General features: G+C 39.0%; 1 protein-coding gene across 1 annotated transcript; it reads right to left on the bottom strand.

The window, feature by feature from the left end:
- Positions 1 to 2,670: 2,670 nt before the first annotated feature.
- Positions 2,671 to 6,052, bottom strand: LOC107748625 (extracellular calcium-sensing receptor-like). The gene is made up of 6 exons (XM_016563506.1): positions 5,832 to 6,052; positions 5,412 to 5,703; positions 4,386 to 5,174; positions 4,070 to 4,303; positions 3,720 to 3,843; positions 2,671 to 3,584 (listed from the first exon to the last, which is right to left on the bottom strand). Exons 1-6 carry the CDS (start codon positions 6,050 to 6,052, stop codon positions 2,671 to 2,673), a joined length of 2,574 nt encoding a protein of 857 aa, XP_016418992.1.
- Between the last annotated feature and the right edge of the window lie 8,745 nt (positions 6,053 to 14,797).

Below are 14,797 nucleotides of genomic sequence, written 5' to 3'. Positions count from 1 at the left end.
TTCTTCCATTTTGTATTTTTGGGTAAGAATAAGAAGCACTTCATCCGGTACTTAGTGTCTTTCATTCCAACATAAGAAAACATTTCTGGAATCTGCATCTGAAATAGCATTTAGATGTATTTACACAGTTTAATGTAGTTCAGAGGGGACATGGATGCATTTAACCTGCAGTCACAGATGAATATTTAATGTTTTGTTTTTAACATAAAATGTTGAATACTGATATTTGAAATAATTTCAAACATGAACAAAATAGTCGAAATGTGAAATTAAAACCGCCAGTAGGTGACAGCAAGTGACTGTTAATGAGTGAGTCATTGAGATTCAACCGATTCATTCAAACGACTGATTCATTCAGAAACAAAGCATTTGACTGTGTTAATGAGTGAATCACTGAATAATTTATTCAACCGATTCATCCAAAAAGCTGATTCATTCAATAAGTAAACACCGCCCATTGCTCAGAGATGCAAAACAGTGCTGCGTGATCTTTGTTTGGAACTATTTTCGTTGGCAAAATTGAGCAAAAACAAGCAATATTATGTCTAAAATGTAAGTCACTTATTGCTTTATACAGAAGCATTTTTGCCGTCTACAATTTAGAATGTCTTGAATTTTCAGTTTTAATAGACTAATAAATCACGTCCGTGCATTCTGTGTGTGATTTGGTGATATAGCCTACTTGATAATGTCAGATCGCACATCATTACAACAACACTTACCATATTATCACAGACGATGCTGTATTGCACACCCCAGACTCGACTTGAGTGGAAAATGAAATCACTCGCAGTTGTGCGTGCACTTGTTTGCACATGAGCAAAGGTGTTTTTAGGAGTCTAACTTGCAGACGCCAGACCACTGATTCGTCAAACCTGCTTTCCTACAGTCCGTGTTCTTCTGACTTCTGACTAAGTAACAAATATGCTTTGGGGAAATTTTTAGGAGTAAAATAATACATTTTATTTATTTGAGTAAAAGTAAAAGTTGGCTGAAATATAAAAACTCAAGTAAAGTACAGATACTCCCAAAAATACTTAAGTACTGTAACGAAGTATTATTACTTCGTTACATTACACCACTGGAGATCGCTAAACTTCAGCTTACTTGTTTGTCAGTGTTTTCAGATCATCATTGGTGCTTCCGCAATGAAGAACAAGCATGTGCGCATGGTTGCCAGATTGCAAAAAATAAGCAAAACATCAGGCAGAAAATATCCTTTTAACAGAGAATCTCTGATTTAGTTATTTGAACTCTTGATATCTGGCAACCGCACACATGAAAGCTAGTGTAGTAGAGGCATGTACAGCAGTCCGCAATAATATTTTGTCTTTTTTTCAACAAAAATTGAAAGAAATTTTGGTATAGTTTTTTTTTTTATATATATTTTTTCGTCAACGATATTGCATGTTAATATAGAGTTATCGTTTATTGACCTTATTGTCGTCTTGTCATCATCCATGTCTTAGTCATTGGATAAAAGCTCCTCAAAGAACATTTTTCATCATATTTTCGTTAACGAAATTAACACTATTTCAGAGCCACCTCCAAAACAAATAAATGGGCACAGACCATTTGTTTTGTTCCAGGTGAATGACTAATCAATTGAAGAAATAATGAATTGGCTCATTCATAAAGACACTGCAGCTGTCTAAAGGACAGGTGGTTTGGACGATGGATGGATGGACTGTCACTTGCTGCCACCTACTGATGTGATGTAACAATGAAAAGTGTAAAAAAAAAGACCGCTCTACCATGTGTCTGAATATGAAATAGCATACTTCTACTCTTATGATATCTGCCATATCTTTATATACTGAAAAAGTATGAATTGAGTATGAAAATATGTTATTTCATATTCATATGATACAAACCATAAAATGTCCCAGTGCTGTTAAACTGTTATAACAGCACTCTTATAATACTGCTTGACGAATCAGATTTCAGGAAAATAACTGATTGATTGTCTGGTGTAGTAAGAGAAGTGAGAAAACTGTAAAAAGTTTTAATTTTTTTATTAATTAATTCATTTATTTATTTATTCAACATGCACATAAAGGCATATGATTGTGTACATAAATGTAAATAATAAACCAAATAATTGGATGCATGATTAAATGCAAAAATGCGGAACGATGCAAGTAATACATGGTATCAAATTAAATTTCCATGTCTTGTTAAATGCAAAAAGTCAATGTCATTTTTCATTAAGAAGTACATAATGCAGGTCCAGAGCATGGCTGTGATGGAGATGGTCACTGAGAGTCCACTGTGTCTAGTGCTGACCCGGCCTACACTGCAGAGCCTGCCACAGCCTGTGGAGAGCAGAACTAATGGGTCAGACAGCCCTGAAAGTAGTGCTGCTATTGTGTAGCTATCATTACGCATGATATTACATGGGAATACACCAATTCAACAGAGTTTATGTATGTATGTATGTATGTATGTATGTATTATTATTATTGTATTTTTTTTTTTTTTTTTTCTTGAATGTTGAAATTTTGAATCTTGCTCGATTGACTGATTTTTTGGGTTTTTTTGTGAAAAAAAAACAAAACAAAACTACTGGATACATTTCTGTTACTTTTCTGAATTTGAATTCTTAGAATACAAATAATTGTTTTTGTTTTTATACATCGTTGTTGTTCAGTTATATGCTTAATCGTGGATTTAAAGAGTTGTAGATGAAGATTTACCCATTATTTGTGTCTTTGTGTTTTTCTCTGGTTTTAGCAAAATTATGTAACATTTTGGAGCAAATATGCAAAATAGTAAACCAATGCTTGACGCTAAAATAGCAAATATGTGAACGGCTACAGTAAATTTTCCAGGAGAACTGACATAAGCTGGGATAAATGTGAGCCAGACAGCACAGAATATGAGCATACTGAATGTGATGAACTTGGCTTCATTGAAATTATCAGGGAGTTTCCGAGCAAGAAAAGCTAAAACAAAACAGAAGATTGATAGCAGACCAGTATAACCCAGAACAGCCCAGAAACCAAAAGCTGAACCTAAGTTACATTCTAGGATGATCTTTTCTCTGAAATAGCTCAAATTCATATATGGAAAAGGTGGGGATATTGTTAACCAAAGCACACATATAATCACCTGTATTAATGTTAAGGAAACAACACTAAGTCTCTGTTGAAGAGGCCCAAACCATTTCATGACATTACTTCCTGGAAGTGTAGCCCTAAAAGCCATTAATACCACTATTGTTTTCCCCAGAACACAGGAGATACAGAGGACAAAAGTGATCCCAAATGCTGTATGACGCAACATACAGGACCACTCAGTGGGTTGACCAATGAAAGTAAGTGAACAGAGAAAACACAATGAGAGTGAGAAGAGCAATAGGAAGCTCAGCTCTGAGTTGTTGGCTCTGACAATAGGTGTTTCTTTATGAAGATAAAAGAGAAGAGATACAATTATCGTTAATAACACCCCAATGAAGGAGAAAACACAAAGCACCATCCCCATGATTTCTGTATAGGAAAGGAATTCAACCACTTTTAATACACATCTGTCTTTGCTTTCATTCGACCAGTACTCCAAATCACAAGGAAAGCAGTCACTAGAATCTGTAAAAGGAATTTGGAAAAAATATATATAAATACATATTGATTGGAAATTTGACTAATGGGAAGTATTACACTTCACTTTATCACACTATCATGAGACAGCATGAGACAGCAATGAAGCATGTCCTATTTTACCTGTGCTATTACTGATTTCTCCTTCTGCACATGGAATACAGTCATAACAGCAGACAGGTCGTCCTTTTTGCACAGCCTTCCTAGTGCCGGGGGGGCAGCTCTCACTGCACACGGACACAGGCAACTATGAGAAAATATTTTTTCATTTAAAACCGTAAATTATTATTTGAATTTTTAAATTAGTTGCTTTACACAATGGAATATTTTTTCCCATTTTTTTTACCACTCTGCTTTCATAATATTTGCAGACACATTCATATAAATTATTTTTTCCCATTGGCTGTCTTTTTCATAATTAAACTGATGTTTCATATGCTTTCAATAATGTGTTATATACAGTATCGGTGTACCTGTTCACTGTTCCCTGCCCATAGCATGTGTTCTTGATTGACTTGAAGACGCTGACGTTGTTCTGAAGGCAGTGAGCTGTCATAGAGACCCACATGCTTAAACTGCAGAGTTCCATCCTTGGCAGACTGCCAGTTCACCAAGTCATATCTCGCTACTGGATCACCAGATGTGTCAAAGAAGATTTCTTCACCTGTTTTAACAGTGAATCTTACATCCTTTATATACTCCAACACCTAATATGAAATGTTAGGAACATTATTGGTATTTAGTTCCAGTCTCTCTTTTTTTCCTAATATTTCTTATGCTCTTACATACCTTTTTTGGTGAGGGCCATTCTTTTTTACTGGTGTTGGAGGAAAATTTGAAGTCTTTTAATGTATTATGTAGTGTATGTGCAACGGCATACACTGCAGTGTACACTTTATTTGCTATTCGCAGCTCTGATACATCAGTATATTCATTTTTGAGCTCTGCCAATTTCTCTGAACCAGTACAGCCACCACTGCCACTCTTCCTGAAAGAGCACTGAAAAGCTGTTTCCCAGAATTCTTTTAACAGTTCATTGCGTGGTTCTTTATCAGGGTGCACATTTACTAGGAACTCTTGTAGGCCGACAAGTTTGGCATTTGCTATAGCAAAGCCCACTGCTCCAGAAAGGAAACTGTATTCCTTAGTTTCTGCTAGAGTTCGAGAAGTAATCCAGGATTCCGTACCAACCCACTGCAGCCCTGTGATATTGTGTTGCGCAATTAAATTCACAAGGGGGACAAAATCTCCTAGTGCGATAAAAGCCAGCACCACCCTGGCGGTGCCCTTTTTTATCACTTCCAGTGTCTTCAGAAACTGCTCTTGTGGATCAGTTCGAAAAATGGCCTCTGAGTATTCAATACAAACCCCCTCTTCTTTTGCAGCCTCCTCAAATGCTGCAATGCCATTATTACCATAGTCACTGCGACTCCTGACCGTCCCAACCCAGGTCCAGCCAAAGTGCTTGACAAGCTGAGCCAGAGCTCTGCTTTGGTAATAATCACTGGGTATTGTTCTGAAGAAGGATGGATACCTCTTTCTGTCACTCAGGCATGCACATGTGGCAAAATGACTGATCTGGGAAAAAACAACAACAACAACAAAACAGTGTATTAACCACATATTTAACCAACTTCTCACATAGTGTTTTTACATTTCATCTTCCGCAATGTCACTTCTGTATATTCTTCCAATTTTTAATTCTAAACGGACTGGTACCATTTAAAACATTTACAAAATGTCTATATTTAGTATTATTATTTATTTATTTTATTTAAAGTTTATATTATTTTATTGGTTCATCAGAGATCTTACAACAGGTAAGCTGAAAGGGCCAATAACAGATGCTAAGCCAATGGTGGGTGAGGATGTTGACTCTCCAATAATGGCAAGAACAGTTGGTGGTCTAAAGCAGGACGTATCATTCAAAGTCTTGTCATAGCCATTCATCAAAGCCATGCCTGATTGGATAGTCTGAGCTATAGAGCCACAGGAATCATATATCTTATAGCCCAAAGAAACATCAGGCAGCAGTTGTGTGCTGTTATTTATCTCCTCAATGGCAAAAATCAGTGTCTGAGCAAATTTAAATTCACGCAAATTCAAGCTGTGAAAATAAACCATAGTTTGAATCACATTTTGCAAAGAATAATCACAGAGTCAGATTCAACTATATATTTTATATAATTATTTATAAATAATTTATATTTTTTATCATAATATCATCATACAGACCTGACACATGTTGTTGATTCTGGTTTGGAATTGAACGGATGAATCTTTAGCAGAGCATTTCTGTGGATTGTAAAAATCGCCCCAATGTTAATGTCTTTTTCTGCAGAAAGTAGAGGGAGGGCAGGCTGACCAAGCCGACGGCAAGCTTGTGCTAACCCTGTGAAACAGATACCATCTACCACAATCAGCAGTGGAAGCAGTGGCACAGTCCACTTTGCCATCTCAATATGTATGCAGAGCAGGAGCCTCTGAGGCATTACAGAGAAAGTGGCAGCTTTTATTATATCTTTGAATGCTCTGGGGTTGGTATATTGAATCATTGACTCATTATGGAAGAAACAGTAGTGCAGCTAAATATTCAAGAGTTTAAGCATAGAAGATGCTGAATTGTTGTTTGAATTCTAGATGGCACTATAGTACATTTACGTACAATGGAAGTCAGCAATGTTGCTATATCTCTCAGGGGAACTTAATGGTAAAATTTTACGATTATGCATATTGTAGGCCACTGCTGTTTTCACAAAGAGGGAAATTGCACATAATTATAGTATATCATACTGCTGCATAATGTGCTAACAACTTTAATAATCAGTAGGGGTGCTCCAATTGATTGGCTACGATCACTATCGGCCGATAATCACGTTGAGATGATTGATCGGCGGTCTCTAAAAAGGCCGATCTCAAAAAAACGATCTCAAGCTGATGACGCTGCCGTGAGAGGTTTGGCACGACATGCAGCGGCATCGTCTCAGTCTCTGTCCGGCGTGGGTGAAATAATTATAATGCTATATTTCTTCATTAAATAACTTAGTAATTTGAAAACCTTGTGTGAGACATAAACTTCACAAACAGCGTGAGTGAATCACCGCGTGCTCTCTCTCTTTCTCTCTCAAAATACACAAATGGCTTCAAATCACCACACATCGCATCTGTCTATAAGCGAGCTGCACAGTTGACACAGGAATTGTCACTTGCACAATCGAGGCAGTGTCACATCGTCACTAAAGTTTATAAATTGCATTACTTTTTAATTATTGCCAGTGTTTAACCATTAAGCGTTCACGCACTCTCCTGAAGACTGTGCGCTCATGCACACTCGCAGCGCACACACATTACGCCAGGTTCACATTACTCAGATTGCAGTGCATATGCGGTGCGTATTTTTTCTGCGCTCATGTTAATGGATTAAAGCGTTCACTGCACACGGTTGCGGTCCAGCAGCATGTCTGCAGCAGAGCAGAGATCTTTTCCACACAAGTCTATTGCTGCGCTGCAAGCGCTGAATTAAAGTAACAGCGCATTGTTTTCAGTAAATATTACCATGGATTGACACGAAAATGTAGCAATTACACCATAAATGCATATTAGTAAAGTTTAATGTGTTTCACAGTCAATACATATGGCTTTTTGGCTAGGTTTAAAGGGAAAGAGCACTTTTAGATAAACAAGGCAATCATAGATGGCACTCGGGGAGGGAGGAAAACAAAGTTCTTTATGAACGGCAGGATTGCTTGTATTAAAGATTTAAATAAAATAGGAAAGGCAGTAGAGCTGTCTATTTCTGTCAATGGTAAGTGTGTGATAACGTAAGAAAAGTAGTTTAAATGTTTTGCCACTTGCTTGAGCAACTTAATATATAAATCTAGAAGTAAATGCAAAAGTAAAAAGCATTGAATAATGTGTTGCTTATATTTATTGTGTTTAAACATGTCTGCTCCTGTGTGAAATCACAGTCCGTGTTGCTTCCCCTCTCACAAGAGTCACCTTAGAGGGGAATTCCCCCCATTTTCAAAAATGAAATTTAGGCCCTGAATAAATGTCTAAAAATCCTGATTGGAGTTTCACTATATATAATTATAAATGATCAAAAGAAGGCTTTAAAAAGATCGATATCGATGATCAGTATCGGCAGATACTGCTTTCTGTGATCGGCCTCAAAAAAACTGATCGGAGCACCCCTAATAATCAGAGATATTTTCATGGCTAAATAGTAGGGCTGTGCAATTAATTGAAATCATAATAAAACCACATCCATTGAGCATGTGAACGTGTGATTTCTAAACCACAGAAAGCATGATTTCCCCACCCTCCTTAGTGTGCAATTAGTATTCATTTGTTGTGTATGCTTATGTGAAAAACCTATTATAAAATAACATTATGATGTGAATGTGAGTAATTAACATTTATAAATTTAACATAAAAAAAAAATCTACAGCTAAAAATATAGTGTTTAGGTAATGTCTAAATATATGTTCAAATGCAAAACGCAATAATAATAATAATAAAGAAGCAATTATGTTTGGCAATACTCTTTTGACCAATTAGACTAGAATACATGTATATTTATTAAACAGCCATACAGGCATCTAGTGGTTAAAACTTGACATTACATATGAATAGACTATTATTTTTTTACGGACACCAGATGCCTCTAATTTGTATAGATGCCCGTTTCTGCCACTGAATAAAAAATAATAATAATAAAGGTAATTGCGGCTTTTTTCTCAGAACGAAATGTACACTCACAATTGCAAGTTATAAAGTCAGAATTGCGTGATAGAAACTTGAAATTGTGAGTTAAAAAGTGATCAATATGATACTTCGCCTACTGGGGATGACTCGCCTACTGTGGCGGATACGAAGAGACGAAGGAGTGTGGAGACGAAGGGCATTCACATTAAACAGTATTTATTCATCCAAACATACAGGCAGGAACTCACACGTAGGTCGAGGGGTTGACTTACAATACTGGGCAAAGAACCGGGAACACTTTAAATACACAAGACATGACGAGAAACACCTGGAACTAATGAAACATAATAACATGAGGGAAAACACAGCTGGAAACAAATGGGAAACAATCAGGGAGCAGGAACAGGAAAACCAAATAAGGGCATGGAAACACATGGGGAGCAAAACACACACAAAACACTGAACAGAGTGTGACATTACTCCCCGCTCCCGGAAGGCGCGTCCTCGTGTCTCAAAACATCCAACGGGTAGGGGGGGTGGGCACTCTGGAGGTCCCTCAGGACAGACTCGGGACTGCAGGCCGGTACCCATTCCGGGACCCATGGCGGATCAGGCAGTTCGGGGCGCCATGGCGGAGCAGGTAGCTCGGGGAGCCATGGCGGCACAGGGAGTTTGGGGGGCCATGGCGGAGCATGCCGTCCAGGGAGCCATGGTGGCGCAGGGAGCTTGGGGGGCCATGGAGGAGCAGGGAACTCGGGAGGCCTTTGGCGGAGCAGGGAACTCGGGAGGCCTTGGCGGATCAGGGAACTCGGGAGGCCATGGCGGATCAGACAGTCCAGGAGGCCATGGCGGAGCAGACAGTCCAGGAGGCCATGGCAGAACAAAACGAACCACGGTTCAGAAACGAAAACAAAAACACTGAAGAAGGGCGCCGCTTACTGTTTTTGGTCCGGTATTCTGTCATGATTCGCCTACTGTGGCGGAGACGTGGAGACGAAGGGCATTCACATTAAACAGTATTTATTCATCCAAACATCAAACATACAGGCAGGAACTCACACGCAGGTCAAGGGGTTGATGTACATTACCGGACAAAGAACTCAGAACCTGTAACGAAGGAGGCGTAGTGACAACGGAGTTGAGGATCCAAATGCAAGCTTTATTCATAAATGTGGTCAGAAAGGCAGGGTCTAGTACCAGCAAACAATAATATCCCAGGCAAAGACAAAGAGTAATCCGTAAACAGGCAATGGTCAGGGCAGGCAGCAAAACAATCATAAAAACCAGATAAACAGTCCAAGAACCAAAATACACAGAGGCAAGGCAAAACAAGGAAACACGAGCAGGATAACAGAAACTAGGAATCATACAGGCTAAACATTCACCAGCGAAGTGTTCGAGTGTGTGTGCATCTTTTAAAGTCCTTCTAATGTGAGACAGCTGTGAACTGATGATGAGATCTAATGAGTGACAGGTGATGCAATAGACGATGAGTCCGGCAACGGATTATGGGGAATGTAGTCCAGGGTGAATGGCAAAAGTCAGGGATGGAGTGCCCACTGGTGGAGCTCATGGGCACTCCAGTTGGTGATCGTAACAGAACCGGGAACACTTTAAATAGACAAGACATGACGAGAAACACCTGGAACTAATGAAACATAATAACATGAGGGAAAACACGGCTGGAAACAAATGGAAAACAATCAGGGAGCAGGAACAGGAAAACCAAATAAGGGCATGGAAACACATGGGGAGCAAAACACACACAAAACACGGAACAGAGTCTGACAATACTTCTTCATTTACTGCTACAAATTGATAATGGTCAAATAAGTACGATTCATTTTTTTTAAAGAAATGATTGAACATTACAATAAATTTTAACAAGTCTACTAGGGATGTTCATTTCGGTTATTTTTCCTAACTGACAACCGACGCTCGTTAACCGATTGTTAACCGTTAACCGACAAGATTATTTTAAATTAGAAAGGATAAGTGTCAAGAACCTGTTAAAAATACTAACATTTGTTTCCCTGGGATTAATTTTACATGCGCAAAAAGCAGCAAACAACAGAACATGAGGATTCTCGCATGGTCACATCATGCACCTGCAGCGCTTCTGCGAGCGGAGAAAAACATAATAAAGCTAGGCTATATATATATATATATATATATATATATAAATAAAACGAATAAATAGGCCTATACCAGAAACATATTTTTACTTAACCACTGCAGCATATTTTGGGTTTTTTAGAGAATTAGGCATATCCGAATTTAAAAGAGCCCCCTACCCACATACATTGGAGTAAATTGATAAAAAATGGTCTCATTTTACAGAAAACCCTCTATATTTTAACACAGTGGTGGAATATTGCATATAATATATTGTATTCATTCTCAATTTTATGATAAACACATATACAAAATTATATTTTTATTATTTTTTAAAATTATTATTATTATTATATTTAAAAATCTGTCATTTAGGATCTGATATATTTAGATTTTACTGAAAGGAGGTATTGGTGTCTCCGAGTGTACCTTTACCGTCTCCGTTTTTGATTTCAATTTACAGAAAACCCTCTAAATTTTAACACAGTGGTGGAATATTGCATATATTTTATTGTATATATTCACAATTTTATAATAAATACAGATAAAAAGTCAGATTTTTATTAATTTTTCAATAAAGTTTTTTTTTGAGAGCCTGTAATTTAGGACCTGTTTGGTTTATTTCCCTGCAGGGGGATTCTTTTGAATCCTCTATATGCCCGTAAATAGAGAAAAAATCATTCTCTTTTTATAACCTTCTTCACAAAAGTTATTGAGCTTTAACTGAAGGGAGGCAATGTCTTTTCTGAAGTCTCCCATTTTCATCCATAAACAAATTATTCAAAGTGCAAAAACAGGCTTATTACCTGCAAAACACTATGTTTACTATGCGTTACACTTGACAAGAGAATGATCCAACACTTTTTCACCTAACTTGACCCATGTTGTGTATTATATACCTAAGCAAAATGAGAGTGAGTAAGTAGCAGTTCTTGCATTTTATTATGCACAAGATAATAAACTCCAAGAAAATAAATCAAATGTATAGAGAAAAATGTGCTAAAAGCAGTGCAAAAACACAATATATAAATCTAATATGTAAAATAACTATATACAGAATATAGTAACTATAAAAAGTCAATAAGTTGCTATAGAAAAAAAAATGGAGGCCAACTTTTAGTTTTTGTTCGTTGCTTTGTCAACAGTTTTCATCGGTTGCAAACTTTCTCAAGAGTGTCCAACAGTGTGCCATTTTCTAAAACAGTTTCTAGATGGCACCAAGCACAGGGGTACGTTGCACTTTGTACAGTACATAGGAGTCTTTACTTTGAGGCCTGAAAGTTTGCACAAAGCACAAACTCTCCTCCCACTTGCAGCATCTGACCCAAAGTACTCTGGACAGCATGGCTCTCCTGCTGATATGGCAGATGTGGACGGCTCTGGGGCATGCGATGTGGATGCAGACAGCTCTGGGGCATGAGATGTGGATGGCTCTGGGGCACCTGAGGTGCTGGACTGTGTGGCCAGCTCAGACACAAGTCTCTCTCTAAATTCCTTCTGGCTGAGAGGATTTTTGTTCTGAGCTTTGGAGAGATGCTGGTGGAGAATGAAACTGTTTACCACCACAATGTCAACAAAATGGAAAAAAGTCTTGTACCATTTTGTGGTTTTGTGCAGGACATTATAGTACCCAATTAGGGCATCTGACAGGTCCACACCTCCCATATATATATTATAGTCCTTCACTGCCACTGGAATCGGGATTCTGCGTCTTTCCCATTCACGCTCTGGATTATTGACACGCCTAAGGACTGCATCACCGTCATATGCCATGTGCATCGTCAAACACACTGTAATCTCTCGTGTGTCTATCCACTTCACAAAGAGAAGCTTCCCATCTCTGAGCCATCGTATGGTTCCCCTTTGGTCTCTGCGACTGAGGTAATTTGCCTTCGTTCTGGGGAAGCCCCGCCGGTTGGTGCGTATTGTGCCACATGCCAGAGTCTTCTTAGCGAGCAAGTCCATAAAAAGGCACGGGCTTGTGTAAAAATTATCCATAAACAGCTGGTAGCCTTTGCCGAGAAGTGACAGATCCAGGAGCTGCATTATGGAATTCTGCGACTGAGGTCATTTGTGTTCGTTCTGGGGAAGCCCCGCCGGTTGGTGCGTATTGTGCCACACGCCAGAGTCTTCTTAGCGAGCAAGTCCATAAAAAGGCATGGGCTTGTGTAAAAGTTATCCATAAACAGCTGGTAGCCTTTGCCGAGAAGTGACAGATCCAGGAGCTGCATTACGGAATCATAACTGAGCCCTTTTCCAGTGGCCAGGGAAGATTTGCCTTCATAGACAAAGAAGTTCCAAGTGAAACCACAGGCAGAATCAGCAAGCACATAGAGTTTGTATCCCCAGTTGGTCGGCTTGTCTTTCATGTACTGCTTAATGCCGATTCGAGCCCTTGTAGCCACCATCCTCTTGTCCACTGCCAGCTGTCTGTCTGGATGGAAGTAAGTTTTGCAAGCGGAGACGATGTCGTTGTACAGGGGCTTGATTTTGAAAAGTCTGTCGTAGGCTTGAGTCCCCTTTTTTTGTGAGTTCTCTCGATCATCCTCAGGATCGCAAAGATGCAGGTTCCAAGAAATGGCCTGAAATCTGGACCTGGACATAACGGATTTTGGGAAGGGCAAGCGGTAAATTTCTTTGCCAGACCAGTAATCGATGATATTTTTGGCACCGAGGAGGCCCATGTAAATGACAAGTGCAATGTATGAATGTAGTTCCTCTGCCTTCAAAGGCAACCAAAGGAAATGTTTTCCAGCCTCAGACCTCATTCTTGCAAAGGTGTTTGTGTTCTTCACAATGGTGTCCACCACAGAGCCTGTGAAGAAGAGCTGAAAGAGCAGCAATTGGGAATAGATCCTGTCCATTACAAGCTGCGATCCTGGGTTTAGTTTTGGAAGGAAATTTGGTAAAGCTGGAACTTCATCCTCCACACTGGTCATTCCAACTTTCTGTGCCATCATTCACTGACATCGCACTTGCTGGCCTTTTTGTACCCCGCCCAGAATGAGGCCTCCCTCTGTTTTGCTTGCTGGGAGTTGGCTGTGGCCTCACAGTATCATCAGCAGAAGGTGTGGGGGTCTTGGAGGTGGGGGGGTAGGCAAACAACCTCCTTGCTGGTGCTTGGCAGCAATTCTTCATCACTGGAGTCTAGACTGCAAAACAAAATAAAATTTATAAATCCACATTATAATCCTGAAATGCATGATAAAATTACATAAATACATAAAATCACCAAAATAACTTGCATATGCATGTCATGGATACAAGAATATAATCGGCAAATCCACATAACAGATACACAAATACATGTGACATGTGCATGCAAAAATAAATGATAACTGATTCAAATATGATAGTAACAGAAACATTTAGAATGCATTTCATGTATGCACGAAACAGATGTAAATCAAATCAAATAAAATACACGTATCAATGCAACTGATGAACAAATGCGTGGAAAAATACAAATATGCATGGAACAGACATGCAACATTATATTAGCACATGTATGTGCGTGCCAAAAAAAGAAATGAGCACATGCTTAGCAAAAGCACCCTTTATGATTTGAATTATCGCGTGCATATGTGCATGGGTTGTCCTCATATTTTTTTGCAAACACATGTATTTGCTACAACAATATTCTCAAATAAACATGCAATAGACATGCACAAATACATGTGCCTGCCCAAAAGAAATTAGCACATGCTTAGCAAAAGCACCCATGATTATTTGAATTATCGCGTGCATATGTGCATTGTGTTGTGACCATATATTTTTGCACGCACATGTATTTCTGTATGTCTGTTGCATGCATATTTGTATAATAGCATGCATTTGCTCATGAAATGCACAAATACAACATTTATAAGTTCGAAATGTGCACTTACTCAAACTCAGGATCTTCTCCAGCATAGTAAGCAGCTTGTCTGACCGAGTCAAAGCTATCATTGCTGCAAGTTTCAGTGTCACTCAGCCGATCAAGCTCCTCCAAAACAGCCTCCACACCAACAAAAACCTTTCTTGAAGCCATTGTCCAAAGACAAATCGCTCCAACCAGTTATGAAAAGCACGCAATAACTCGAAAAAACACTGTCCAAACTCTGACTACTTGCAATCAACTCCTAACTCATCTGCATCTGATGAACGCATCCGCGTGAGATCGTGCTTAGTGGCCCTGCCTCCTCAACTTTTGGAACCGCAGATTTCAGGCTCTGAATGGTCTAGAACAGGGGTGCCCAAACTCGGTCCTGGGGGGCCGATGTCCTGCAGAGTTTAGATCCAACCCCAATTAGACACACCTGAACCAGCTAATCAAGCTCTTACTAGGCATACTAGAAACTTCCAGGCAGGTGTGTTGAGGCAAGTTGGAGCTAAACTCT

Source organism: Sinocyclocheilus rhinocerous, unplaced genomic scaffold (assembly GCF_001515625.1).
Source record: "Sinocyclocheilus rhinocerous isolate Xijiao unplaced genomic scaffold, SAMN03320098_v1.1 scaffold2726, whole genome shotgun sequence".
In the NCBI taxonomy this organism is placed as follows: domain Eukaryota; kingdom Metazoa; phylum Chordata; class Actinopteri; order Cypriniformes; family Cyprinidae; genus Sinocyclocheilus; species Sinocyclocheilus rhinocerous.
This window is presented reverse-complemented; position numbering and strand designations above follow the sequence as displayed.

Bases quoted from the DNA above. Each gene is read 5' to 3' on its own strand.
- LOC107748625 (XM_016563506.1), bottom strand. From the start codon at position 6,052: ATGGCAAAGTGGACTGTGCCACTGCTTCCACTGCTGATTGTGGTAGAT. The intron at 5,175-5,411 runs GTAAGATCTCTG...GTTTTTTCCCAG, and splicing joins GCCCTTTCAGCTTACCTGTT to ATCAGTCATTTTGCCACATG. The intron at 3,844-4,069 runs GTACACCGATAC...ATTTTCTCATAG, and splicing joins GGGCAGGGAACAGTGAACAG to TTGCCTGTGTCCGTGTGCAG.